At 57.4% G+C, this 26,322-nt stretch overlaps 1 protein-coding gene across 1 annotated transcript; it reads left to right on the forward strand.

Moving 5' to 3' along the window:
* The first annotated feature begins 1,487 nt into the window (after positions 1 to 1,487).
* On the forward strand, positions 1,488 to 25,134 carry PYROXD1 (pyridine nucleotide-disulphide oxidoreductase domain 1). Its single transcript, XM_073650557.1, has 12 exons — positions 1,488 to 1,630; positions 5,650 to 5,730; positions 5,810 to 5,929; positions 6,246 to 6,374; positions 6,451 to 6,524; positions 10,681 to 10,850; positions 10,926 to 11,002; positions 11,065 to 11,194; positions 18,699 to 18,811; positions 19,841 to 19,963; positions 20,045 to 20,182; positions 24,513 to 25,134. The coding sequence occupies exons 1-12, from the start codon at positions 1,490 to 1,492 to the stop codon at positions 24,759 to 24,761; spliced, it is 1,545 nt and encodes a 514-aa protein (XP_073506658.1). The 5' UTR covers positions 1,488 to 1,489; the 3' UTR covers positions 24,762 to 25,134.
* The last annotated feature ends 1,188 nt before the right edge of the window (positions 25,135 to 26,322 follow it).

Below are 26,322 nucleotides of genomic sequence, written 5' to 3' on the forward strand. Positions count from 1 at the left end.
TATCACCTGATGTGGCCCCCGCTCTGCCCCCTGATGTGGCCCCCGCTCTGTCCCCTGATATGGCTCACGCTCTGTCCCCTGATGTGGCCCCCGCTCTATCACCTGATGTGGCCCCCGTTCTATAACCTGATGTGGCCCCCGCTCTGCCCCCTGATGTGGCCCCCGCTCTATCCCCTGATGTGGCCCCCGCTCTATAACCTGATGTGGCCCCCGTTCTATAACCTGATGTGGCCCCCGCTCTGCCCCCTGATGCGGCCCCCGCTCTATCCCCTGATGTGGCCCCCGCTCTATAACCTGATGTGGCCCCCGCTCTGTCCCCTGATGTGGCCCCCGCTCTGTCCCCCGTTCTATAACCTGATGTGGCCCCTGCTCTGTCCCCTGATGTGGCCCCCGCTCTGTCCCCTGAAGTGGCTCCTGCTCTATCACCTGATGTGGCCCCCGCTCTGCCCCCTGATGTGGCCCCCGCTCTATCACCTGATGTGGCCCCCGCTCTGTCCCCTGATGTGGCCCCCGCTCTGCCCCCTGATGTGGCCCCCGCTCTGTCCCCTGATGTGGCCCCCGCTCTGTCCCCTGATGTGGCCCCCGCTCTGTCCCCTGATGTGTCCCCGCTCTGCCCCCTGATGTGGCCCCCGCTCTGCCCCCTGATGTGGCCCACGCTCTGTCCCCTGATGTGGCCCCCGCTCTATCACCTGATGTGGCCCCCGCTCTGCCCCCTGATGTGGCCCCCGCTCTATCACCTGATGTGGCCCCCGCTCTGCCCCCTGATGTGGCCCCCGCTCTATCACCTGATGTGGCCCCCGCTCTGCCCCCTGATGTGGCCCCCGCTCTGCCCCCTGATGTGGCCCCCGCTCTGTCCCCTGAAGTGGCCCCCGCTCTGCCCCCTGATGTGGCCCCCGCTCTGTCCCCTGAAGTGGCCCCCGTTCTATAACCTGATGTGGCCCCCGCTCTGACCCCTGATGTGGCCCCCGCTCTGTCCCCTGATGTGGCCCCCGCTCTGTCCCCTGATGTGGCCCCCGCTCTGTCCCCTGATGTGGCCCCCGCTCTATCACCTGATGTGGCCCCCGCTCTGCCCCCTGATGTGGCCCCCGCTCTGCCCCCTGATGTGGCCCCCGCTCTGACCCCTGATGTGGCCCCCGCTCTGACCCCTGATGTGGCCCCCGCTCTGCCCCCTGATGTGGCCCCCGCTCTGCCCCCTGATGTGGCCCCCGCTCTGACCCCTGATGTGGCCCCCGCTCTGACCCCTGATGTGGCCCCCGCTCTGACCCCTGATGTGGCCCCCGCTCTGACCCCTGATGTGGCCCCTCTGCAGAACGTAATCACCGGAGATGAGGCCTGAGGAGAGCTGGTTACCATAGCAGCCGACCACTCTGCAGCGCCCTCCCCTCCCCCGCCATCTTCTCGGAGCCGTCGCTGTAGACACGTAACGACATCAGTCTCCTCCCTCTGGTGTCTGCAACTGTTACCAGAGCAACTAGGGATGTAAACGAAGATGTCAGCCAATCAGATGACAGGGACGTCACAAAGCCCCGCCTACCCGCGACTGGAAGCCGGAAATATGGCGGCGGCCACAGAGAAGGGGAAGATCGTGGTGGTCGGAGGAGGAATCGCCGGAGTCACGTGTGCGGAGCAGGTGAGATCCGGGGCACATACTGTATATGCTGAGCTGTGACGTCACATCTGGGTATGTATCGGTGTCAGGAAGATGTCACACAACTGCCACCAATCATCAGGGACCGGCGCTACTGATCCCACCGTTACTACCGATCCCACCGCTGCCACCAATCGTCAGGGACCGGCGCTACCGATCCCACCGCTGCCACCAATCGCCAGGGTCCGGCGCTACTGATCCAACCGCTGCCACCAATCGCCAGGGACCGGCGCTACCGATCCCACCGCTGCCACCAATCGCCAGGGACTGGCGCTACCGATTCCACCACTGCCACCAATCGTCAGGGACCTGCGCTACCGATCCTACCGCTGCCACCAATCGCCAGGGACCTGCGCTACCGATCCTACCGCTGCCACCAATCGCCAGGGACCTGCGCTACCGATCCCACCGCTGCCACCAATCTCCAGAGACCGCTGCCACCAATCGTCAGGGACCGGCGCTACCGATCCCACCGCTGCCACCAATCTCCAGAGACCGCTGCCACCAATCGTCAGGGACTGGCGCTACCGATTCCACCACTGCCACCAATCGTCAGGGACCGGCGTTACCGATCCCACCGCTGCCACCAATCGCCAGGGACCTGCGCTACCGATCCCACCGCTGCCACCAATCGTCAGGGACCGGCGCTACCGATCCCACCGCTGCCACCAATCGTCAGGGACCGGTGCTACCGATCCCACCGCTGCCACCAATCGCCAGGGACCGGCGCTATCGATCCCACCAATCGTCAGGGACCGGCGCTACTGATCCCAAAGAAGCTGTTACATTTTATATCATTAATCCCACAATTAGGCCGCGCGGATAAATATACAAGAGATGTTACAGAGGGGACGAGACAACACAGTGTGTACAGGCACATAAATAACAGGGGGAACACAAGAAAGGTGCTAGACCTGATGTCACAGGAATGGCGCAGATCTGCAGGAGGGGGGCGCTCCGATCAGGAAACGGCGCAGTCCTTACAGCGCGCTGTATCTCCCAGCACTGATCATGGGGTCTATGCCTGAATCTGCTGTTACCAGCCGCTCCCACCGACCTCCCCCGAGGACCTCAGATGGGGGCCAGTAAGTGAGATGGGGGCTCAGGTAAGAAAAAGTATGAGATCCCCGATCTTGAGGATATCTGCCCCCTGGAGGTCCCAAGCGGGAGATATTAACCCATATTTCATGATTTTAGCTTTCTCTATATATGAGACATGGTGTATACAACGTTATCCACGTGGTCGATATTAATTCTCGGCTAATGTGCCGGCCGCACAGCAATGCAAGTGAGTGCGCTGCGCTCGGCACAGCGCCACGACGCCAAAAATATGTCTCCCATATCTATAGAGCCTACACCTGTCACTAACAACCCAATATTCATATCTGGTATATGGCACCATAGGAGGAGCCGCATCACAGGAGGGGGCTGCATCACAGGAGGGGGCTGCATCACAGGAGGGGCCTCATCACAGGAGGGGTCCGCATCACAAGAGGGGCCGCATCACTGGGGGGAGCCGCATCACAGGGGGAGTCGCATCACAGGAGGGGCTGCATCACAGGAGGGGGCCGCATCACATATCTATAGAGCCTACACCTGTCACTAACAGCCCAATATTCATATCTGGTATATGGGATCACAAGAGGGGCCACATCACAGGAGGGGGCCGCATCACAGAAAGGGGCCACATCACAGGAGGGGAGCCGCATCACAGGAGGTGCCGCATCACAGGAGGGGGCTGCATCACAGGAGGGGGCTGCATCACAAGAGTGAGCCGCGTCACAGGAGGGGCCTCATCAAAGATGAAACAAAAATAGAGCTTTTTGGCAATGCAAAGCAACGGTTTGTTTACAGACGGTGCAATGAAGCTTATAAGGAAAAGAACACCTTACCAACAGTTAAGCATGGTGGAGGATCCATAATGCTGTGGGGTTGTTTTGCTGCGTCTGGTACTGGAGGCCTTGACCGTATCGCAGGAATCACGGAATCAGAGAATGATCAATAGATTTTAGAGCGAAATGTCCTCCCCAGTGTAAGAAAACTTGGTTGGAGTCGAAGATCATGGGTCCTCCAGCAAGACAATGACCCAAAGCCACATCCAAAAGTACAGAGGAATGGTGGAAAAAGACAAAATGGACGGTTATAAAATGGCCACAATGAGTCCTGACCTCAATCCCATTCTGCCATTGGGGAAAAGACCCTGCAGACATTCAAGAGCTCGAACAAACTGCAAAGGATGATGGGAGAAAACTCCAGAGAAGAGCAAGAAGCTTATAGATGGCTACAAGAAACGTGTGGAGGCCGTCAGCAATGCCAAAGGGGGGGCAACCAAGTATTAATTAGAGGGGCAACCAAGTATTAATTAGGGGGGCAACCAAGTATTAATCAGGAGGGCAAGCGAGTATTAATTAGGGGGCAACCAAGTATTAATTAGAGGGGCAAGCAAGTATTAATTAGGGAGGCAACCGAGTATTAATTAGGGGGGCAACCAAGTATTAATTAGGGGGGCAACCAAGTATTAATTAGGGGGGCAACCAAGTATTAATCAGGAGGGCAAGCGAGTATTAATTAGGGGGCAACCAAGTATTAATTAGAGGGGCAAGCGAGTATTAATTAGGGGGCAACCAAGTATTAATTAGAGGGGCAACCAAGTATTAATTAGGGGGGCAGCCAAGTATTAATTAGGGGGGCAACCAAGTATTAATCAGGAGGGCAAGCGAGTATTAATTAGGGGGCAACCAAGTATTAATTAGAGGGGCAAGCGAGTATTAATTAGGGGGCAACCAAGTATTAATTAGAGGGGCAACCAAGTATTAATTAGGGGGGCAGCCAAGTATTAATTAGGGGGGCAACCAAGTATTAATTAGGGGGGCAACCAAGTATTAATCAGGAGGGCAAGCGAGTATTAATTAGGGGGCAACCAAGTATTAATTAGAGGGGCAAGCAAGTATTAGGGAGGCAACCGAGTATTAATCAGGAGGGCAAGCGAGTATTAATTAGGGGGCAACCAAGTATTAATTAGAGGGGCAAGCAAGTATTAATTAGGGGGCAACCAAGTATTAATTAGGGGGGCAACCAAGTATTAATTAGGGGGGCAACCAAGTATTAATCAGGAGGGCAAGCGAGTATTAATTAGGGGGCAACCAAGTATTAATTAGAGGGGCAAGCAAGTATTAATTAGGGGGCAACCGAGTATTAATTAGGGGGCATCCAAGTATTAATTAGGGAGGCAACCGAGTATTAATTAGGGGGCAACCAAGTATTAGGGGGCAACCAAGTATTAATTAGGGAGGCAACCGAGTATTAATTAGGGGGCAACCGAGTATTAATTAGGGGGGCAACCAAGTATTAATTAGGGGGGCAAGCGAGTATTAATTAGGGGTGCAACCAAGTATTAATTAGGGGGGCAAGCGAGTATTAAATAGGGGGGCAACCAAGTATTAATTAGGGGGGCAACCGAGTATTAATTAGGGGGGCAACCAAGTATTAATTAGGGAGGCATCCAAGTATTAATTAGGGAGGCAACCCAGTATTAATTAGGGGGGCATCCAAGTATTAATTAGGGGGGCATCCAAGTATTAATTAGGGAGGCAACCCAGTATTAATTAGGGGGCAACCAAGTATTAATTAGGGGGGCAACCAAGTATTAATTAGGGGGGCAAGTGAGTATTAATTAGGGGGCAACCAAGTATTAATTAGGGGGGGCAAGCGAGTATTAATCAGGGGGGCAAGCGAGTATTAATTAGGGGGCAACCGAGTATTAATTAGGGGCCTTTATTGCTGCACATGCTGTTTATTCTAGGAAAACAATGTTTTATTATTCTATTACTTTGGACACTAATTAAAAAATCCTGAGGATATAACTTTGGTTCATTTCCATTTATTTCTGAAGATATTGTACAGGCTATGAAAAAAATGAAGGGGCCAGTAATGGTGATCAGCTGTGTAGATGGTATTGGGGGGACAGATGAGGTCACTGACGTGTGATTCTGTATTTTCAGCTTTCTCTGCAGTTTCCCGCTGATCTCATTTATCTTCTGACCGCGGCGCCGCTGATTAAGGCTGTGACCAATGTTAGGCAGGTAAGCGGCTGCTCGGCGTGATGGTGCCGCCCGGGTGTAGATGTGCGCGCTCCGCTCGCCATACCTGTTTCGTTCTCAGGTCTCTCGGGCGCTGGAGGAGTTTGAGGTGGAGGAGCAGAGCAGCGGCGCCCTGCAGGCCCAGTACCCGAATATCAGAGTGGTGCACGCAGCCGTGAAGGGGTTAAAGACAGATGAGCAGGTGAGCTACCAGGCGGCAGGATTCCGGGGCGGTGACGGCGCTCTGCCCCACGCCGCCCCCCCTCCTTTTCCAGGTCGGTGATGGCGGTCTGACCCCCCCCCCCATCCTCCAGGGCGGTGACGGCTGTCTGACCCCTCCCCCATCCTCCGCGGTGGTGACGGCTGTCTGACCCCCCATCCTCCGGGGCGGTGTTGGCTGTCTGACCCCCCCCCCCCATCCTCCGGGGCGGTGACGGCGGTCTGACCCCCCATCCTCCAGGGCGCGGTTACGGGAGGTGTACTGGTAACACTTCTCCTCTTTGTGCGATGTTCTGCAGACGCTGATCACAGAGGACGGCACCTGCTACCGCTACGAGCAGCTCTGCATGTGCACAGGAGCGCGGCCCCGGCTCATTGCAGAGGGGAATCCGTATGTACTGGGGATCCGGGATACAGACAGCGCCCGGGTACGTCCCCCGCCCCTCCCCCATCATTACAGGACACTTTCCTGATCTTCACCCTGGTGTGTTATATAAATCTTAGACCTTCCAGCAACACCTGAGGACGGCGCGGAGAGTGCTGGTGGTGGGGAACGGCGGGATCGCACTGGAGCTGGTGTAAGCATAGCAACGTCTGCTCATACATAGTGCCGGAAGTCAGCTGTGGGCACCGTCTAATGGCCGCCTGCTTCTCTCCTCCACCCTGAACACCGTCTTCCTCCCTTTCTTCCTTCATCTTTCTTTCCCTCTTATTTCCTCCATTTCTTTCCTCCTCTCGTTCTTTTACTCCTTCCTTCCTCTCATCTCTACTTTTCTCCTTCCTCCTTCATTTCTTCCTTCCCTTGCTCTCTTTTCCTCCTTACTCCCCTCTCTTCCTCTTTTCCCTTTTCCTCCTTCTTTCCTTTCCTCGCTCCTCTCCCTTTTCCTCCTTTCCTTTCTCCCCTCGCGCATGCTCTCTCTCCTTTCTTTCCTCCCTTCATTCTCTGCCTTTTCCTTCTTTTCCCTCGCTCCTCTCCCCTTTTCCTCCTTCTTTCCGTTCTCCCCTCGCTCCTCTCTCCCTTTTCCTCCTCCTTCTTTCCTTTCTCCCCTCGCTCCTCTCTCCCTTTTCCTCCTTCTTTCCTTTCTCCCCTCGCTCCTCTCTCCCTTTTCCTCCTTCTTTCCTTTCTCCCCTCGCTCCTCTCTCCCTTTTCCTCCTTCTTTCCTTTCTCCCCTCGCTCTTCTCCCCCTTTTCCTCCTTCTTTCCTTGCTCCTCTCCCCCTTTTCCTCCTTCTTTTTTCCCTTCTCCCCTCGCTCCTCTCTCCCTTTTCCTCCTTCTTTCCTTGCTCCTCTCCCCCTTTTCCTCCTTCTTCTTTCCTTTCTCCCCTCGCTCCTCTCTCCCTTTTCCTCCTTCTTCTTTCCTTGCTCCTCTCCCCCTTTTCCTCCTTCTTTTCTTTCTCCCCTCGCTCCTCTCCCCTTTTCCTCCTTCTTTCCTTTCTCCCTTGGCTCCTCTCTTCCTTTTCCTCCTTCTTTCCTTTCTCCCCTCTCTCCCTTTTCCTCCTTCTTCTTTCCTTTCCCCCTTTTCCTCCTTTCCTTTCTCCCCTCTCTCCTCTCTCCCTTTTCCTCCTTCTTCTTTCCTTTCCCCCTTTTCCTCCTTTTCCTTTCTCCCCTCGCTCCTCTCCCCCTTTTCCTCCTCTCCCCCTTTTCCTCCTTCTTTCCTTTCTCCCCTCGCTCCTCTCCCCCTTTTCCTCTTTCTTTCCTTTCTCCCCTCGCTCCTCTCCCCCTTTTCCTCTTTCTTTCCTTTCTCCCCTCGCTCCTCTCCCCCTTTTCCTCCTTCTTCTTTCCTTTCTCCCTTGGCTCCTCTCTCCCTTTTCCTCCTTCTTCTTTCCTTTCTCCCTTGGCTCCTCTCTCCATTTTCCCCCTTCTTCTTTCCTTTCTCCCCTCGCTCCTCTCTCCCTTTTCCTCCTTCTTTCCTTGCTCCTCTCCCCCTTTTCCTCCTTCTTCTTTCCTTTCTCCCCTCACTCCTCTCTCCCTTTTCCTCCTTCTTTCCTTTCTCCCCTCGCTCCTCTCTCCCTTTTCCTCCTTCTTCTTTCCTTTCTCCCCTCGCTCCTCTCTCCCTTTTCCTCCTTCTTTCCTTTCTCCCCTTGCTCCTCTCTCCCTTTTCCTTCTTCTTCTTTCCTTTCTCCCCTTGCTCCTCTCTCCCTTTTCCTTCTTCTTCTTTCCTTTCTCCCTTCGCTCCTCTCTCCCTTTTCCTCCTTCTTTCCTTTCTCCCCTCGCTCCTCTCTCCCTTTTCCTCCTCCTTCTTTCCTTTCTCCCCTCGCTCCTCTCTCCCTTTTCCTCCTTCTTTCCTTTCTCCCTTCGCTCCTCTCTCCCTTTTCCTCCTTCTTTCCTTTCTCCCTTTTCCTCCTTCTTTCCTTTCTCCCTTTTCCTCCTTCTTTCCTTTCTCCCTTTTCCTCCTTCTTTCCTTTCTCCCTTTTCCTCCTTCTTTCCTTTCTCCCTTTTCCTCCTTCTTTCCTTTCTCCCTTTTCCTCCTTCTTTCCTTTCTCCCCTCGCTCCTCTCTCCCTTTTCCTCCTCCTTCTTTCCTTTCTCCCCTCGCTCCTCTCTCCCTTTTCCTCCTTCTTCTTTCCTTTCTCCCCTCGCTCCTCTCTCCCTTTTCCTCCTTCTTCTTTCTTTGCTCCTCTCCCCCTTTTCCTCCTCCTTCTTTCCTTTCTCCCCTCGCTCTCTTTTCCTCTTTCTTTCCTTTCTCCCCTCGATCCTCTCGCCCTTTTCCTCCTCCTTCTTTCCTTTCTCCCCTCGCTCCTCTCCCCCTTTTCCTCCTTCTTTCCTTTCTCCCCTCGCTCTCTTTTCCTCTTTCTTTCCTTTCTCCCCTCGATCCTCTCGCCCTTTTCCTCCTCCTTCTTTCCTTTCTCCCCTCGCTCCTCTCCCCCTTTTCCTCCTTCTTTCCTTTCTCCCCTCCCTCCTCTCTTCCTTTTCCTCCTTCGTCTTTCCTTTCTCCCCACGCTCCTCTCTCCCTTTTCCTCCTTCGTCTTTCCTTTCTCCCCTCGCTCCTCTCTCCCTTTTCCTCCTCCTTCTTTCCTTGCTCCTCTCCCCCTTTTCCTCCTCCTTCTTTCCTTTCTCCCCTCGCTCTTCTCTCCCTTTTCCTCCTTCTTCTTTCCTTTCTCCCCTCCCTCCTCTCTTCCTTTTCCTCCTTCTTTCCTTTCTCCCCTCGCTCCTCTCCCCTTTACCTCCTTCTTTCCTTTCTCCCCTCGCTCCCATCCCCTTTTCCTCCTTCTTTCCTTTCTCCCCTCGCTCCTCTCCCCCTTTTCCTCCTCCTTCTTTCCTTTCTCCCCTCGCTCCTCTCCCCCTTTTCCTCCTCCTTCTTTCCTTTCTCCCCTCGCTCCTCTCCCCCTTTTCCTCCTCCTTCTTTCCTTTCTCCCCTCGCTCCTCTCCCCCTTTTCCTCCTCCTTCTTTCCTTTCTCCCTTCGCTCCTCTCCCCCTTTTCCTCCTTCTTCTTTCCTTTCTCCCCTCTCTTCTCTCTCCCTTTTCCTTCTTTTCTTTCTCCCCTCCCTCCTCTTCCTTTTCCTCCTTCTTTCCTTTCTCCCCTCCCTTCTCTCTTCCTTTTCCTCCTTCTTTCCTTTCTCCCCTCGCTCTTCTCCCCCTTTTCCTCCTTCTTTCCTTGCTCCTCTCCCCCTTTTCCTCCTTTCTCCCCTCGCTCCTCTCCCCCTTTTCCTCCTTCTTCTTCTTTCCTTTCTCCCCTCGCTCCTCTCCCCCTTTTCCTCCTTTCTCCCCTCGCTCCTCTCCCCCTTTTCCTCCTTTCTCCCCTCGCTCCTCTCCCCCTTTTCCTCCTTCTTCTTCTTTCCTTTCTCCCCTCGCTCCTCTCCCCCTTTTCCTCCTTCTTCTTCTTTCCTTTCTCCCCTCGCTCCTCTCCCTTTTTTCCTCCTTTTTCCCCTCGCTCCTCTCCCCCTTTTCCTCCTTTCTCCCCTCGCTCTTCTCCCCCTTTTCCTCCTTCTTTCCTTGCTCCTCTCCCCCTTTTCCTCCTTCTTTCCTTGCTCCTCTCCCCCTTTTCCTCCTTCCTCCCCTCGCTCCCCTCCCCTTTTCCTCCTTCTTTCCTTTCTCCCCTCGCTCTTCTCCCCCTTTTCCTCCTCCTTCTTTCCTTTCTCCCCTTGCTCCATTTTCCTCCTTTCCTTTCTCCCCTCGCTCCTCTCCCCCTTTTCCTCCTTTCCTTGCTCCTCTCCCCCTTTTCCTCCTTCTTCTTCTTCCCTTTCTCCTCTCGCTCTTCTCCCCCTTTTCCTCCTTCTTTCCTTTCTCCCCTTGCTCCTTTTCCTCCTTCTTTCCTTTCTCCCCTTGCTCCTTTTCCTCCTTCTTTCCTTTCTCCCCTTGCTCCTTTTCCTCCTTCTTTCCTTTCTCCCCTCGCTCTTCTCCCCCTTTTCCTCCTTCTTTCCTTGCTCCTCTCCCCCTTTTCCTCCTTTCTCCCCTCGCTCCTCTCCCCCTTTTCCTCCTTCTTCTTTCCTTTCTCCCCTCGCTCCTCTCCCCCTTTTCCTCCTTTCTCCCCTCGCTCCTCTCCCCCTTTTCCTCCTTTCTCCCCTTGCTCCTCTCCCCCTTTTCCTCCTTTCTCCCCTCGCTCTTCTCCCCCTTTTCCTCCTTCTTTCCTTTCTCCCCTTGCTCCTTTTCCTCCTTCTTTCCTTTCTCCCCTTGCTCCTTTTCCTCCTTCTTTCCTTTCTCCCCTCGCTCTTCTCCCCCTTTTCCTCCTTTCCTTGCTCCTCTCCCCCTTTTCCTCCTTTCTCCCCTCGCTCCTCTCCCCCTTTTCCTCCATCCCAGGTACGAGATAGACGGCTGTGAGGTCATTTGGGCCATTAAGGATAAGTCCATCGGGAACACCTTCTTTGACGCCGGAGCCGCCGAGTTCCTCATCCCGCAGCTAAAATCTGTGAAAGCCGAGCCGCCCCTGACCTGCAAGAGGACGAAGTACAGCACGGAGGGGGGCGCCGGTGAGTGCGGGGGGCCGGCAGCATTTGCAGATGGGAGAGCATGCGGTTTGTAAGCGGTAGTGCTTTCCATTGCAGGGCGGGAGGATGGGCGGCTCGGCAGCGCTCTGGGCCCAGACTGGCACGAGGGACTGGATCTACGAGCCGCACAGGAGGTCGGTGCCGGGGCGGGGGCGGCCCCCAATACTCTGACTGCTCACCGCTCCTCTTCCCACAGATCCCCCATTGCGTCCACATCGAGACGGGGTGTGAAGTGCAGGCGGTGCTCCGCCACCAGGAGTACAAGGGGTTAAATATCCCAGAGCTGTCTGTGCCAGGAGGACAGAAAGAGGGCGGCACTGAGCCAGGTAACTGATAACGGGGGTAATAGAGGAGTCTCCTCCAAGCCAGCTAACTGATAACGGGGAGTAATAGAGGAGCCTCCTCCGAGCCAGCTAACTGATAACGGAGAGTAATAGAGGAGCCTCCTCCGAGCCAGCTAACTGATAACAGAGAGTAATAGAGGAGTCTCCTCCGAGTCAGCTAACTGATAACGGGGAGTAACAGAGGAGTCTCCTCCGAGCCAGCTAACTGATAACGGGGAGTAATAGAGGAGTCTCCTCCGAGCCAGGTAACTGATAACGGGGAGTAATAGAGGAGTCTCCTCCGAGCCAGGTAACTGATAACGGGGAGTAATAGAGGAGTCTCCTCCGAGCCAGCTAACTGATAACGGGGAGTAATAGAGGAGCCTCCTCCGAGCCAGCTAACTGATAACGGGGAGTAATAGAGGAGCCTCCTCCGAGCCAGGTAACTGATAACGGGGAGTAATAGAGGAGTCTCCTCCGAGCCAGCTAACTGATAACGGAGAGTAATAGAGGAGTCTCCTCCGAGTCAGCTAACTGATAACAGAGAGTAATAGAGGAGCCTCCTCCGAGCCAGGTAACTGATAACGGGGAGTAATAGAGGAGTCTCCTCCAAGCCAGCTAACTGATAACGGGGAGTAATAGAGGAGCCTCCTCCGAGCCAGCTAACTGATAACGGGGAGTAATAGAGGAGCCTCCTCCGAGCCAGCTAACTGATAACAGAGAGTAATAGAGGAGCCTCCTCCGAGCCAGGTAACTGATAACGGGGAGTAATAGAGGAGTCTCCTCCAAGCCAGCTAACTGATAACGGGGAGTAATAGAGGAGTCTCCTCCGAGCCAGCTAACTGATAACGGGGAGTAATAGAGGAGCCTCCTCCGAGCCAGCTAACTGATAACAGAGAGTAATAGAGGAGCCTCCTCCGAGCCAGCTAACTGATAACGGAGAGTAATAGAGGAGTCTCCTCCGAGCCAGCTAACTGATAACGGGGAGTAATAGAGGAGCCTCCTCCGAGTCAGCTAACTGATAACGGGGAGTAACAGAGGAGTCTCCTCCGAGCCAGCTAACTGATAACGGGGAGTAATAGAGGAGCCTCCTCCGAGCCAGCTAACTGATAACGGGGAGTAATAGAGGAGCCTCCTCCGAGTCAGCTAACTGATAACGGGGAGTAACAGAGGAGTCTCCTCCGAGCCAGCTAACTGATAACGGGGAGTAATAGAGGAGTCTCCTCCGAGCCAGCTAACTGATAACGGGGAGTAATAGAGGAGTCTCCTCGGAGCCAGCTAACTGATAACGGGGAGTAATAGAGGAGTCTCCTCGGAGCCAGCTAACTGATAACGGGGAGTAATAGAGGAGTCTCCTCCGAGCCAGCTAACTGATAACGGGGAGTAATAGAGGAGTCTCCTCCGAGCCAGCTAACTGATAACGGGGAGTAATAGAGGAGTCTTCTCCGAGCCAGGTAACTGATAACAGGGAGTAATAGAGGAGTCTCCTCGGAGCCAGGTAACTGATAACGGGGAGTAATAGAGGAGTCTCCTCCGAGCCAGCTAACTGATAACAGAGAGTAATAGAGGAGTCTCCTCCGAGCCAGCTAACTGATAACGGGGAGTAATAGAGGAGTCTTCTCCGAGCCAGCTAACTGATAACGGGGGTAATAGAGGAGTCTCCTCCGAGCCAGCTAACTGATAACGGGGAGTAATAGAGGAGTCTCCTCGGAGCCAGGTAACTGATAACGGGGAGTAATAGAGGAGTCTTCTCGGAGCCAGCTAACTGATAACGGGGAGTAATAGAGGAGCCTCCTCCGAGCCAGCTAACTGATAACAGAGAGTAATAGAGGAGCCTCCTCCGAGCCAGCTAACTGATAACGGAGAGTAATAGAGGAGTCTCCTCCGAGCCAGCTAACTGATAACGGGGAGTAATAGAGGAGCCTCCTCCGAGTCAGCTAACTGATAACGGGGAGTAACAGAGGAGTCTCCTCCGAGCCAGCTAACTGATAACGGGGAGTAATAGAGGAGCCTCCTCCGAGCCAGCTAACTGATAACGGAGAGTAATAGAGGAGCCTCCTCCGAGTCAGCTAACTGATAACGGGGAGTAACAGAGGAGTCTCCTCCGAGCCAGCTAACTGATAACGGGGAGTAATAGAGGAGTCTCCTCCGAGCCAGCTAACTGATAACGGGGAGTAATAGAGGAGTCTCCTCCGAGCCAGGTAACTGATAACGGGGAGTAATAGAGGAGCCTCCTCCGAGTCAGCTAACTGATAACGGGGAGTAACAGAGGAGTCTCCTCCGAGCCAGCTAACTGATAACGGGGAGTAACAGAGGAGTCTCCTCCGAGCCAGCTAACTGATAACGGGGAGTAATAGAGGAGTCTCCTCCGAGCCAGGTAACTGATAACGGGGAGTAATAGAGGAGTCTCCTCCGAGCCAGGTAACTGATAACGGGGAGTAATAGAGGAGTCTCCTCCGAGCCAGCTAACTGATAACGGGGAGTAATAGAGGAGCCTCCTCCGAGCCAGCTAACTGATAACGGGGAGTAATAGAGGAGCCTCCTCCGAGCCAGCTAACTGATAACGGGGAGTAATAGAGGAGTCTCCTCCGAGCCAGCTAACTGATAACGGAGAGTAATAGAGGAGTCTCCTCCGAGTCAGCTAACTGATAACAGAGAGTAATAGAGGAGCCTCCTCCGAGCCAGGTAACTGATAACGGGGAGTAATAGAGGAGTCTCCTCCGAGCCAGCTAACTGATAACGGGGAGTAATAGAGGAGCCTCCTCCGAGCCAGCTAACTGATAACGGGGAGTAATAGAGGAGTCTCCTCCGAGCCAGCTAACTGATAACGGGGAGTAATAGAGGAGCCTCCTCCGAGCCAGCTAACTGATAACAGAGAGTAATAGAGGAGCCTCCTCCGAGCCAGCTAACTGATAACGGAGAGTAATAGAGGAGTCTCCTCCGAGCCAGCTAACTGATAACGGGGAGTAATAGAGGAGCCTCCTCCGAGTCAGCTAACTGATAACGGGGAGTAACAGAGGAGTCTCCTCCGAGCCAGCTAACTGATAACGGGGAGTAATAGAGGAGCCTCCTCCGAGCCAGCTAACTGATAACGGAGAGTAATAGAGGAGCCTCCTCCGAGTCAGCTAACTGATAACGGGGAGTAACAGAGGAGTCTCCTCCGAGCCAGCTAACTGATAACGGGGAGTAATAGAGGAGTCTCCTCCGAGCCAGCTAACTGATAACGGGGAGTAATAGAGGAGTCTCCTCGGAGCCAGCTAACTGATAACGGGGAGTAATAGAGGAGTCTCCTCGGAGCCAGCTAACTGATAACGGGGAGTAATAGAGGAGTCTCCTCCGAGCCAGCTAACTGATAACGGGGAGTAATAGAGGAGTCTTCTCCGAGCCAGGTAACTGATAACAGGGAGTAATAGAGGAGTCTCCTCGGAGCCAGGTAACTGATAACGGGGAGTAATAGAGGAGTCTCCTCCGAGCCAGCTAACTGATAACAGAGAGTAATAGAGGAGTCTCCTCCGAGCCAGCTAACTGATAACGGGGAGTAATAGAGGAGTCTTCTCCGAGCCAGCTAACTGATAACGGGGGTAATAGAGGAGTCTCCTCCGAGCCAGCTAACTGATAACGGGGAGTAATAGAGGAGTCTCCTCGGAGCCAGGTAACTGATAACGGGGAGTAATAGAGGAGTCTTCTCGGAGCCAGCTAACTGATAACGGGGAGTAATAGAGGAGCCTCCTCCGAGCCAGCTAACTGATAACAGAGAGTAATAGAGGAGCCTCCTCCGAGCCAGCTAACTGATAACGGAGAGTAATAGAGGAGTCTCCTCCGAGCCAGCTAACTGATAACGGGGAGTAATAGAGGAGCCTCCTCCGAGTCAGCTAACTGATAACGGGGAGTAACAGAGGAGTCTCCTCCGAGCCAGCTAACTGATAACGGGGAGTAATAGAGGAGCCTCCTCCGAGCCAGCTAACTGATAACGGAGAGTAATAGAGGAGCCTCCTCCGAGTCAGCTAACTGATAACGGGGAGTAACAGAGGAGTCTCCTCCGAGCCAGCTAACTGATAACGGGGAGTAATAGAGGAGTCTCCTCCGAGCCAGCTAACTGATAACGGGGAGTAATAGAGGAGTCTCCTCGGAGCCAGCTAACTGATAACGGGGAGTAATAGAGGAGTCTCCTCGGAGCCAGCTAACTGATAACGGGGAGTAATAGAGGAGTCTCCTCCGAGCCAGCTAACTGATAACGGGGAGTAATAGAGGAGTCTCCTCCGAGCCAGCTAACTGATAACGGGGAGTAATAGAGGAGTCTTCTCCGAGCCAGGTAACTGATAACAGGGAGTAATAGAGGAGTCTCCTCGGAGCCAGGTAACTGATAACGGGGAGTAATAGAGGAGTCTCCTCCGAGCCAGCTAACTGATAACAGAGAGTAATAGAGGAGTCTCCTCCGAGCCAGCTAACTGATAACGGGGAGTAATAGAGGAGTCTTCTCCGAGCCAGCTAACTGATAACGGGGGTAATAGAGGAGTCTCCTCCGAGCCAGCTAACTGATAACGGGGAGTAATAGAGGAGTCTCCTCGGAGCCAGGTAACTGATAACGGGGAGTAATAGAGGAGTCTTCTCGGAGCCAGCTAACTGATAACGGGGAGTAATAGAGGAGTCTCCTCGGAGCCAGGTAACTGATAACGGGGAGTAATAGAGGAGTCTTCTCGGAGCCAGCTAACTGATAACGGGGGTAATAGAGGAGTCTCCTCCGAGCCAGCTAACTGATAACGGGGAGTAATAGAGGAGTCTCCTCGGAGCCAGGTAACTGATAACGGGGAGTAATAGAGGAGTCTCCTCGGAGCCAGCTAACTGATAACGGGGAGTAATAGAGGAGTCTCCTCGGAGCCAGGTAACTGATAACGGGGAGTAATAGAGGAGTCTTCTCGGAGCCAGCTAACTGATAACGGGGAGTAATAGAGGAGTCTCCTCCGAGTCAGCTAACTGATAACGGGGAGTAACAGAGGAGTCTCCTCCGAGCCAGCTAACTGATAACGGGGAGTAATAGAGGAGTCTCCTCCGAGCCAGGTAACTGATAACGGGGAGTAATAGAGGAGTCTCCTCCGAGCCAGGTAACTGATAACGGGGAGTAATAGAGGAGTCTCCTCCGAGCCAGCTAACTGATAACGGGGAGTAATAGAGGAGCCTCCTCCGAGCCAGCTAACTGATAACGGGGAGTAATAGAGGAGCCTCCTCCGAGCCAGGTAACTGATAACGGGGAGTAATAGAGGAGTCTCCTCCGAGCCAGCTAACTGATAACGGAGAGTAATAGAGGAGTCTCCTCCGAGTCAGCTAACTGATAACAGAGAGTAATAGAGGAGCCTCCTCCGAGCCAGGTAACTGATAACGGGGAGTAATAGAGGAGTCTCCTCCGAGCCAGCTAACTGACAACGGGGAGTAATAGAGGAGCCTCCTCCGAGCCAGGTAACTGATAACGGGGAGTAATAGAGGAGTCTCCTCCGAGCCAGCTAACTGATAACGGGGAGTAATAGAGGAGTCTCCTCCAAGCCAGCTAACTGATAACGGGGAGTAATAGAGGAGTCTCCTCCGAGCCAGCTAACTGATAACGGGGAGTAATAGAGGAGCCTCCTCCGAGCCAGCTAACTGATAACAGAGAGTAATAGAGGAGCCTCCTCCGAGCCAGCTAACTGATAACGGAGAGTAATAGAGGAGTCTCCTCCGAGCCAGCTAACTGATAACGGGGAGTAATAGAGGAGCCTCCTCCGAGTCAGCTAACTGATAACGGGGAGTAATAGAGGAGTCTCCTCCGAGCCAGCTAACTGATAACGGGGAGTAATAGAGGAGCCTCCTCCGAGCCAGCTAACTGATAACGGAGAGTAATAGAGGAGCCTCCTCCGAGTCAGCTAACTGATAACGGGGAGTAACAGAGGAGTCTCCTCCGAGCCAGCTAACTGATAACGGGGAGTAATAGAGGAGTCTCCTCCGAGCCAGCTAACTGATAACGGGGAGTAATAGAGGAGTCTCCTCGGAGCCAGCTAACTGATAACGGGGAGTAATAGAGGAGTCTCCTCGGAGCCAGCTAACTGATAACGGGGAGTAATAGAGGAGTCTCCTCGGAGCCAGCTAACTGATAACGGGGAGTAATAGAGGAGTCTCCTCCGAGCCAGCTAACTGATAACGGGGAGTAATAGAGGAGTCTTCTCCGAGCCAGGTAACTGATAACAGGGAGTAATAGAGGAGTCTCCTCGGAGCCAGGTAACTGATAACGGGGAGTAATAGAGGAGTCTCCTCCGAGCCAGCTAACTGATAACAGAGAGTAATAGAGGAGTCTCCTCCGAGCCAGCTAACTGATAACGGGGAGTAATAGAGGAGTCTTCTCCGAGCCAGCTAACTGATAACGGGGGTAATAGAGGAGTCTCCTCCGAGCCAGCTAACTGATAACGGGGAGTAATAGAGGAGTCTCCTCGGAGCCAGGTAACTGATAACGGGGAGTAATAGAGGAGTCTTCTCGGAGCCAGCTAACTGATAACGGGGAGTAATAGAGGAGTCTCCTCGGAGCCAGGTAACTGATAACGGGGAGTAATAGAGGAGTCTTCTCGGAGCCAGCTAACTGATAACGGGGGTAATAGAGGAGTCTCCTCCGAGCCAGCTAACTGATAACGGGGAGTAATAGAGGAGTCTCCTCGGAGCCAGGTAACTGATAACGGGGAGTAATAGAGGAGTCTCCTCGGAGCCAGCTAACTGATAACGGGGAGTAATAGAGGAGTCTCCTCGGAGCCAGGTAACTGATAACGGGGAGTAATAGAGGAGTCTTCTCGGAGCCAGCTAACTGATAACGGGGAGTAATAGAGGAGTCTCCTCCGAGCCAGCTAACTGATAACGGGGAGTAATAGAGGAGTCTCCTCCGAGCCAGCTAACTGATAACGGGGAGTAATAGAGGAGTCTCCTCCGAGCCAGCTAACTGATAACGGGGAGTAATAGAGGAGTCTCCTCCGAGCCAGCTAACTGATAACGGGGAGTAATAGAGTTGTCTCCTCCGAGCCAGCTAACTGATAACGGGGAGTAATAGAGTTGTCTCCTCCGAGCCAGCTAACTGATAACGGGGAGTAATAGAGGAGTCTCCTCCGAGCCAGCTAACTGATAACGGGGAGTAATAGAGGAGTCTCCTCCGAGCCAGCTAACTAATAACGGGGAGTAACAGAGGAGTCTCCTCCGAGCCAGGTAACTGATAAAGGGGAGTAACAGAGTGCCCACCTGTCCTTTAGTCGCCTCCCCCAGTAATGGCTGATAACAGGGAGTCATAGATTGTAGTCTCCAGTAATGTTGCACTGTCTGCATTCTCCTGTCTCTGGTGACACCTGGTGGTCAGTCCCGGCACTGCAGACTCTGAATGTATTAGTTACTTTGTATTTGGTCTTTGGAGAAAGTTCGGAAAATTCTGGTGTTTGCTTTGTGCTGGAGTGGGGGCGGGCATGTTTAACCCCTCCCCTGTGATGTCATTCTTTCTTTTCTGCAGCTGATTGGCCGGTCTACGCTGAATTGACCAATGGTAAAATCTACGGCTGTGACCTCATCGTCAGCGCCACCGGGGTTTTCCCAAACGTTGAGCCGTTCATCAGTGGAAATAACGTAATAAGTGGGGGACGGGACGGTGGTCAGCGGCTGCGGGGGACGGGACGGTGGTCAGCGGCTGCGGGGGACGGGACGGTGGTCAGCGGCTGCGGGGGACGGGACGGTGGTCAGCGGCTGCGGGGGACGGGACGGTGGTCAGCGGCTGCGGGGGACGGGACGGTGGTCAGCGGCTGCGGGGGACGGGACGGTGGTCAGCGGCTGCGGGGGACGGGGCGGTGGTCAGCGGCTGCGGGGGACGGGGCGGTGGTCAGCGGCTGCGGGGGACGGGACGGTGGTCAGCGGCTGCGGGGGACGGGACGGTGGTCAGCGGCTGCGGGGGACGGGGCGGTGGTCAGCGGCTGCGGGGGACGGGACGGTGGTCAGCGGCTGCGGGGGACGGGGCAGTGGTCAGCGGCTGCGGGGGACGGGGCAGTGGTCAGCGGCTGCGGGGGACGGGGCGGTGGTCAGCGGCTGCGGGGGACGGGGCGGTGGTCAGCGGCTGCGAGGGACGGGGCGGTGGTCAGCGGCTGCGGGGGACGGTGGTCAGCGGGTGCGGGGGACGGGGCGGTGGTCAGCGGCTGCGGGGGACGGGGCGGTGGTCAGCGGCTGCGGGGGACGGGGCGGTGGTCAGCGGCTGCGGGGGGGGGGCCGTGGTCAGCGGCTGCGGGGGACGGGACGGTAGTCAGCGGCTGCGGGGGACGGGACGGTAGTCAGCGGCTGCGGGGGACGGGGCGGTGGTCAGCGGCTGCGGGGGGGGGCGGTGGTCAGCGGCTGCGGGGGGGGGCGGTGGTCAGCGGCTGCGGGGGACGGGACGGTGGTCAGCGGCTGCGGGGGACGGGACGGTGGTCAGCGGCTGCGGGGGACGGGGCGGTGGTCAGCGGCTGCGGGGGACGGTGGTCAGTGGGTGCGGGGGACGGGGCGGTAGTCAGCGGCTGCGGGGGACGGGGCGGTGGTCAGCGGCTGCGGGGGACGGGGCGGTGGTCAGCGGGGGACAGGGCGGTGGTCAGTGAGCACTGGGGAGGGGATCACAATCTCGCTGTTTTGCAGCTGGATGTCGGAGAGGACGGGGGGCTGAAGGTGGACGACCACATGAGGACGACGGCGAGGAACGTGTATGCTGCGGGGGATGTGTGCACCGCCGGATGGACGCCCAGTCCCCACTGGCAGCAGGTACAGCATCGGTGATCATGTGACCGATCATGTGACCAGACTCCAGTGTCAGTGACGGCTGCTGTGATTGGTTCCTGGCAGATGCGGCTGTGGACGCAGGCGCGGCAGATGGGCTGCTACGCCGCAAAGTGCATGGCGGCTGACCGCGGAGGAGAAACCATCGACACCGACTTCTGCTTCGAGCTCTTCGCCCACGTCACAAAGTTCTTCAATTATAAGGTGTGTGAACAGTGCCGCGCCCGAGACAGCTGGCAGAGGTGGCGCTCCCTCCACCGGTGCTGACCGTACACTGGACCCTGCTTACACTTGTCTCTTCTCCCACTTGCTCCTGCCTCTGATGTCTCCGCCCGCGCTCATCTCTGGCGTCTCTTCGGCCCGCGCCCGCCCTCACCTCCGCTGTCTCTTCAGCCCGCCCGCGCTCATCTCTGGCGCCTCTTCGGCCCGCCCGCGCTCATCTCTGGCGTCTCTTCAGCCCGCGCTCATCTCTGGCGTCTCTTCAGCCCGCCCGCGCTCATCTCTGGCGTCTCTTCAGCCCGCCCTCATCTCTGGCGTCTCTTCGGCCCGCCCCCGCTCATCTCTGGCGTCTCTTCGGCCCCCGCTCATCTCTGGCGTCTCTTCGGCCCCCGCTCATCTCTGGCGTCTCTTCGGCCCCCGCTCATCTCTGGCGTCTCTTCGGCCCGCCCTCGCTCATCTCTGGCGTCTCTTCGGCCCGCCCTCGCTCATCTCTGGCGTCTCTTCGGCCCGCCCTCGCTCATCTCTGGCGTCTCTTCGGCCCGCCCTCGCTCATCTCTGGCGTCTCTTCGGCCCGCCCTCGCTCATCTCTGGCGTCTCTTCGGCCCGCCCTCGCTCATCTCTGGCGTCTCTTCGGCCCGCCCTCGCTCATCTCTGGCGTCTCTTCGGCCCGCCCTCGCTCATCTCTGGCGTCTCTTCGGCCCGCCCTCGCTCATCTCTGGCGTCTCTTCGGCCCGCCCTCGCTCATCTCTGGCGTCTCTTCGGCCCGCCCTCGCTCATCTCTGGCGTCTCTTCGGCCCGCCCTCGCTCATCTCTGGCGTCTCTTCGGCCCACGCTCATCTCTGTCGTCTCTTCGGCCCGCCCGCGCTCATCTCTGGCGTCTCTTCGGCCCGCCCCCGCTCATCTCTGGCGTCTCTTCGGCCCGCCCCCGCTCATCTCTGGCGTCTCTTCGGCCCGCCCCCGCTCATCTCTGGCGTCTCTTCGGCCCGCCCCGCTCATCTCTGGCGTCTCTTCGGCCCGCCCCCGCTCATCTCTGGCGTCTCTTCGGCCCGCCCCCGCTCATCTCTGGCGTCTCTTCAGCCCGCCCTCGCTCATCTCTGGCGTCTCTTCGGCCCCCGCTCATCTCTGGCGTCTCTTCGGCCCCCTCTCATCTCTGGCGTCTCTTCGGCCCCCGCTCATCTCTGGCGTCTCTTCGGCCCCCGCTCATCTCTGGCGTCTCTTCGGCCCGCCCGCGCTCATCTCTGGCGTCTCTTCAGCCCCCTCTCATCTCTGGCGTCTCTTCAGCCCGCCCTCGCTCATCTCTGGCGTCTCTTCGGCCCCCGCTCATCTCTGGCGTCTCTTCGGCCCCCTCTCATCTATGGCGTCTCTTCGGCCCCCTCTCATCTCCGGCGTCTCTTCGGCCCCGCCCCCATCTCTGGCGTCTCTTCGGCCCGCCCTCATCTCTGGCGTCTCTTCGGCCCGCCCTCATCTCTGGCGTCTCTTCGGCCCGCCCTCATCTCTGGCGTCTCTTCGGCCCGCCCTCATCTCTGGCGTCTCTTCGGCCCGCCCTCATCTCTGGCGTCTCTTCGGCCCGCCCTCATCTCTGGCGTCTCTTCGGCCCGCCCTCATCTCTGGCGTCTCTTCGGCCCCCGCTCATCTCTGGCGTCTCTTCGGCCCCCCGCTCATCTCTGGCGTCTCTTCGGCCCCCGCTCATCTCTGGCGTCTCTTCGGCCCCCGCTCATCTCTGGCGTCTCTTCGGCCCGCCCGCGCTCATCTCTGGCGTCTCTTCAGCCCCCTCTCATCTCTGGCGTCTCTTCAGCCCGCCCTCGCTCATCTCTGGCGTCTCTTCGGCCCCCGCTCATCTCTGGCGTCTCTTCGGCCCCCTCTCATCTCTGGCGTCTCTTCGGCCCCCTCTCATCTCCGGCGTCTCTTCGGCCCCGCCCCCATCTCTGGCGTCTCTTCGGCCCGCCCTCATCTCTGGCGTCTCTTCGGCCCGCCCTCATCTCTGGCGTCTCTTCGGCCCGCCCTCATCTCTGGCGTCTCTTCGGCCCGCCCTCATCTCTGGCGTCTCTTCGGCCCCCGCTCATCTCTGGCGTCTCTTCGGCCCCCCGCTCATCTCCGGCGTCTCTTCGGCCCGCCCCCGCTCATCTCTGGCGTCTCTTCGGCCCGCCCTCATCTCTGGCGTCTCTTCGGCCCGCCCTCGCTCATCTCTGGCGTCTCTTCGGCCCGCCCTCGCTCATCTCTGGCGTCTCTTCGGCCCGCCCGCGCTCATCTCTGGCGTCTCTTCAGCCCCCTCTCATCTCTGGCGTCTCTTCAGCCCGCCCTCGCTCATCTCTGGCGTCTCTTCGGCCCCCGCTCATCTCTGGCGTCTCTTCGGCCCCCCGCTCATCTCCGGCGTCTCTTCGGCCCGCCCCCGCTCATCTCTGGCGTCTCTTCGGCCCCCGCTCATCTCTGGCGTCTCTTCGGCCCGCCCTCGCTCATCTCTGGCGTCTCTTCAGCCCCCGCTCATCTCTGGCGTCTCTTCGGCCCGCCCGCGCTCATCTCTGGCGTCTCTTCAGCCCCCTCTCATCTCTGGCGTCTCTTCGGCCCCCTCTCATCTCCGGCGTCTCTTCGGCCCCGCCCCCATCTCTGGCGTCTCTTCGGCCCGCCCTCATCTCTGGCGTCTCTTCGGCCCGCCCTCATCTCTGGCGTCTCTTCGGCCCGCCCTCATCTCTGGCGTCTCTTCGGCCCGCCCTCATCTCTGGCGTCTCTTCGGCCCCCGCTCATCTCTGGCGTCTCTTCGGCCCCCCGCTCATCTCTGGCGTCTCTTCGGCCCCCGCTCATCTCTGGCGTCTCTTCAGCCCCCGCTCATCTCTGGCGTCTCTTCGGCCCGCCCGCGCTCATCTCTGGCGTCTCTTCAGCCCCCTCTCATCTCTGGCGTCTCTTCAGCCCGCCCTCGCTCATCTCTGGCGTCTCTTCGGCCCCCGCTCATCTCTGGCGTCTCTTCGGCCCCCTCTCATCTCTGGCGTCTCTTCGGCCCCCTCTCATCTCCGGCGTCTCTTCGGCCCCGCCCCCATCTCTGGCGTCTCTTCGGCCCGCCCTCATCTCTGGCGTCTCTTCGGCCCGCCCTCATCTCTGGCGTCTCTTCGGCCCGCCCTCATCTCTGGCGTCTCTTCGGCCCGCCCTCATCTCTGGCGTCTCTTCGGCCCCCGCTCATCTCTGGCGTCTCTTCAGCCCCCGCTCATCTCTGGCGTCTCTTCGGCCCGCCCGCGCTCATCTCTGGCGTCTCTTCAGCCCCCTCTCATCTCTGGCGTCTCTTCAGCCCGCCCGCGCTCATCTCTGGCGTCTCTTCGGCCCCCGCTCATCTCTGGCGTCTCTTCGGCCCCCTCTCATCTCTGGCGTCTCTTCGGCCCCCGCTCATCTCTGGCGTCTCTTCGGCCCCCCGCTCATCTCTGGCGTCTCTTCGGCCCCCGCTCATCTCTGGCGTCTCTTCAGCCCCCGCTCATCTCTGGCGTCTCTTCAGCCCGCGCTCATCTCTGGCGTCTCTTCAGCCCGCCCTCGCTCATCTCTGGCATCTCTTCGGCCCCCGCTCATCTCTGGCGTCTCTTCGGCCCCCTCTCATCTCTGGCGTCTCTTCGGCCCCCTCTCATCTCCGGCGTCTCTTCGGCCCCGCCCCCATCTCTGGCGTCTCTTCGGCCCGCCCTCATCTCTGGCGTCTCTTCGGCCCGCCCTCATCTCTGGCGTCTCTTCGGCCCGCCCTCATCTCTGGCGTCTCTTCGGCCCGCCCTCATCTCTGGCGTCTCTTCGGCCCGCCCTCATCTCTGGCGTCTCTTCGGCCCGCCCTCATCTCTGGCGTCTCTTCGGCCCCCGCTCATCTCTGGCGTCTCTTCGGCCCCCCGCTCATCTCCGGCGTCTCTTCGGCCCGCCCCCGCTCATCTCTGGCGTCTCTTCGGCCCGCCCTCGCTCATCTCTGGCGTCTCTTCGGCCCGCCCTCGCTCATCTCTGGCGTCTCTTCAGCCCGCCCTCGCTCATCTCCGGTGTCTCTTCGGCCCCCCGCTCATCTCCGGCGTCTCTTCGGCCCGCCCCCGCTCATCTCTGGCGTCTCTTCGGCCCCCGCTCATCTCTGGCGTCTCTTCGGCCCGCCCTCGCTCATCTCTGGCGTCTCTTCGGCCCGGCCTCGCTCATCTCTGGCGTCTCTTCAGCCCGCCCTCGCTCATCTCCGGCGTCTCTTCGGCCCCCCGCTCATCTCCGGCGTCTCTTCGGCCCCCCGCTCATCTCTGGCGTCTCTTCGGCCCCCCGCTCATCTCCGGCGTCTCTTCGGCCCGCTCCCGCGTTCATCTCTGGCGTCTCTTCTCCGCAGGTGATCCTGTTGGGGAAGTACAACGGGCAGGGTCTTGGCGCGGACCATGAGCTGCTGCTGCGCTGCACCGCGGGCCGGGAGTACGTGAAGGTGGTGCTGCAGAGCGGGCGGATGATGGGGGCCGTGCTCATCGGAGACACCGACCTGGAGGAGACTTTCGAGAACCTGATCCTGAATCAGATGGATCTGTCGGGGTACGGAGCGGATCTGCTCGATCCCAATATCGACATCGAGGATTACTTCGACTGACAGAGACAACGCTGAAGAGGTGGCGGCTGCGTCACAGTGTGACCCCGGAGCTCTGCAGAGGGGGCGCCGCTGAGTTCAGCAGAATGATGGCCGCCGTGTGCTGCAGGGCGCAGACGATCTCCTGTGGTCGCCCGTTGTCTGCTCCGGCCGGGGCGGAGTGTAGAGGACGCTGATCCTCCGGGACGGGAGACTGTAGAGCCGGACCCCCTGCGCTCTCACCCTGCAGCGTCTGTGTGCTCTGCGCCCCCTGGAGGAGAGGGGTGGAGTTTCACGTGCCCCCTCCTCGAGGGAGGGAGTGAGGAGGGGGGGTTCCCGTGTAATTATTAGATGTTTGCACTGATTCCTTGTGCGGGGGATAATAAAGCTCGGCCCCCTGGCTGCTTCTTACTTTGGAAAGTGTCTTCTTCAGTTGCTCCCTGGATTCTGTATATAAACTAAAGATGCAGAAACTAATCCGCCGGATCCAGATTTCGGGGCCCCAGCCACCGGGCACTACGGGGGTCACAGCCCGCAAAGCAAGGAAGACGACGGAGCGTCAGCTGTACCGCCGCCAGCAAAACGAGGAAGACGACGGAGCGTCAGCTGTACCGCCGCCAGCAAAACGAGGAAGACGACGGAGCGTAAGTTGTACCGCCGCCAGCAAAACGAGGAAGACGACGGAGCGTCGGCGGTACCGCCGCCAGCAACACGAGGAAGACAACGGAGCGTCAGCGGTACCGCCGCCAGCAAAACGAGGAAGACGACGGAGCGTCGGAGATACCACCGCCAGCAGCACGAGGAAGAGACAGTGCAGGGGATGACAGTCAGCAAAATGACAGAACTGCAGCATTAACTCACACGCCAACCTTTCAGCACCGCAGGTCACCGGGATGTCAATCGTTCATAGATGAATAAAACGCCGTCAGACCACAGCTCCAAACCTGACCGAAGCTTCAACCGACTGCACCGGTGACAGCGCACCCGGGAGGGGCCGCTCCGGCGACAGGAACGGCAGAAGCTTGGCAAGGACATGCTATGGTTTGCATGCCGTCATCATATTCTAGAAATAGTGCTGGAAGCAGTGGTCGTTCATCGCCTTGGTCTGTCGAAAGATCCAGAAAAATGATCTTCTGCAGGTTCAATAACTGCCTATAATTAACCATCAGGCCGGATCAGGTCAACAGCAGCTGAAATCATAGCGGAGCTGCAGCTGCTTCAGTGCCAACCCCTCGGGGCCTACCGAGAATTACTGGAGTTATTTCCCTTGGTGCTGTTCCATCTAGAGGAATTTCAGAGCTCCAGCCGAACGTCAAAGGCCATCGGTACACCAACAATGTGTATGTTCAAGAGTCAGAAGAAAAGGCCATCAGATAAGTCAGGAAGGCGCCGGGTCCTGGCACAGTCAGCATCATCCTCACATCCATCTCCGGCTGCTCTAGGACCTATGTGCAGGCGCGGGTCCTGGCACAGTCAGCATCATCCTCACATCCATCTCCGGCTGCTCTAGGACCTATGTGCAGGCGCGGGTCCTGGCACAGTCAGCATCATCCTCACATCCATCTCCGGCTGCTCTAGGACCTAT

Source organism: Phyllobates terribilis, unplaced genomic scaffold (assembly GCF_046119375.1).
Source record: "Phyllobates terribilis strain yellow unplaced genomic scaffold, ASM4611937v1 Scaffold_10__3_contigs__length_209671492, whole genome shotgun sequence".
NCBI lineage: Eukaryota > Metazoa > Chordata > Amphibia > Anura > Dendrobatidae > Phyllobates > Phyllobates terribilis.

Bases quoted from the DNA above. Each gene is read 5' to 3' on its own strand.
- PYROXD1 (XM_073650557.1), top strand. From the start codon at position 1,490: ATGTCAGCCAATCAGATGACAGGGACGTCACAAAGCCCCGCCTACCCG. The intron at 1,631-5,649 runs GTGAGATCCGGG...CTGTATTTTCAG, and splicing joins GAGTCACGTGTGCGGAGCAG to CTTTCTCTGCAGTTTCCCGC. The intron at 18,812-19,840 runs GTAATAAGTGGG...GCTGTTTTGCAG, and splicing joins CGTTCATCAGTGGAAATAAC to CTGGATGTCGGAGAGGACGG.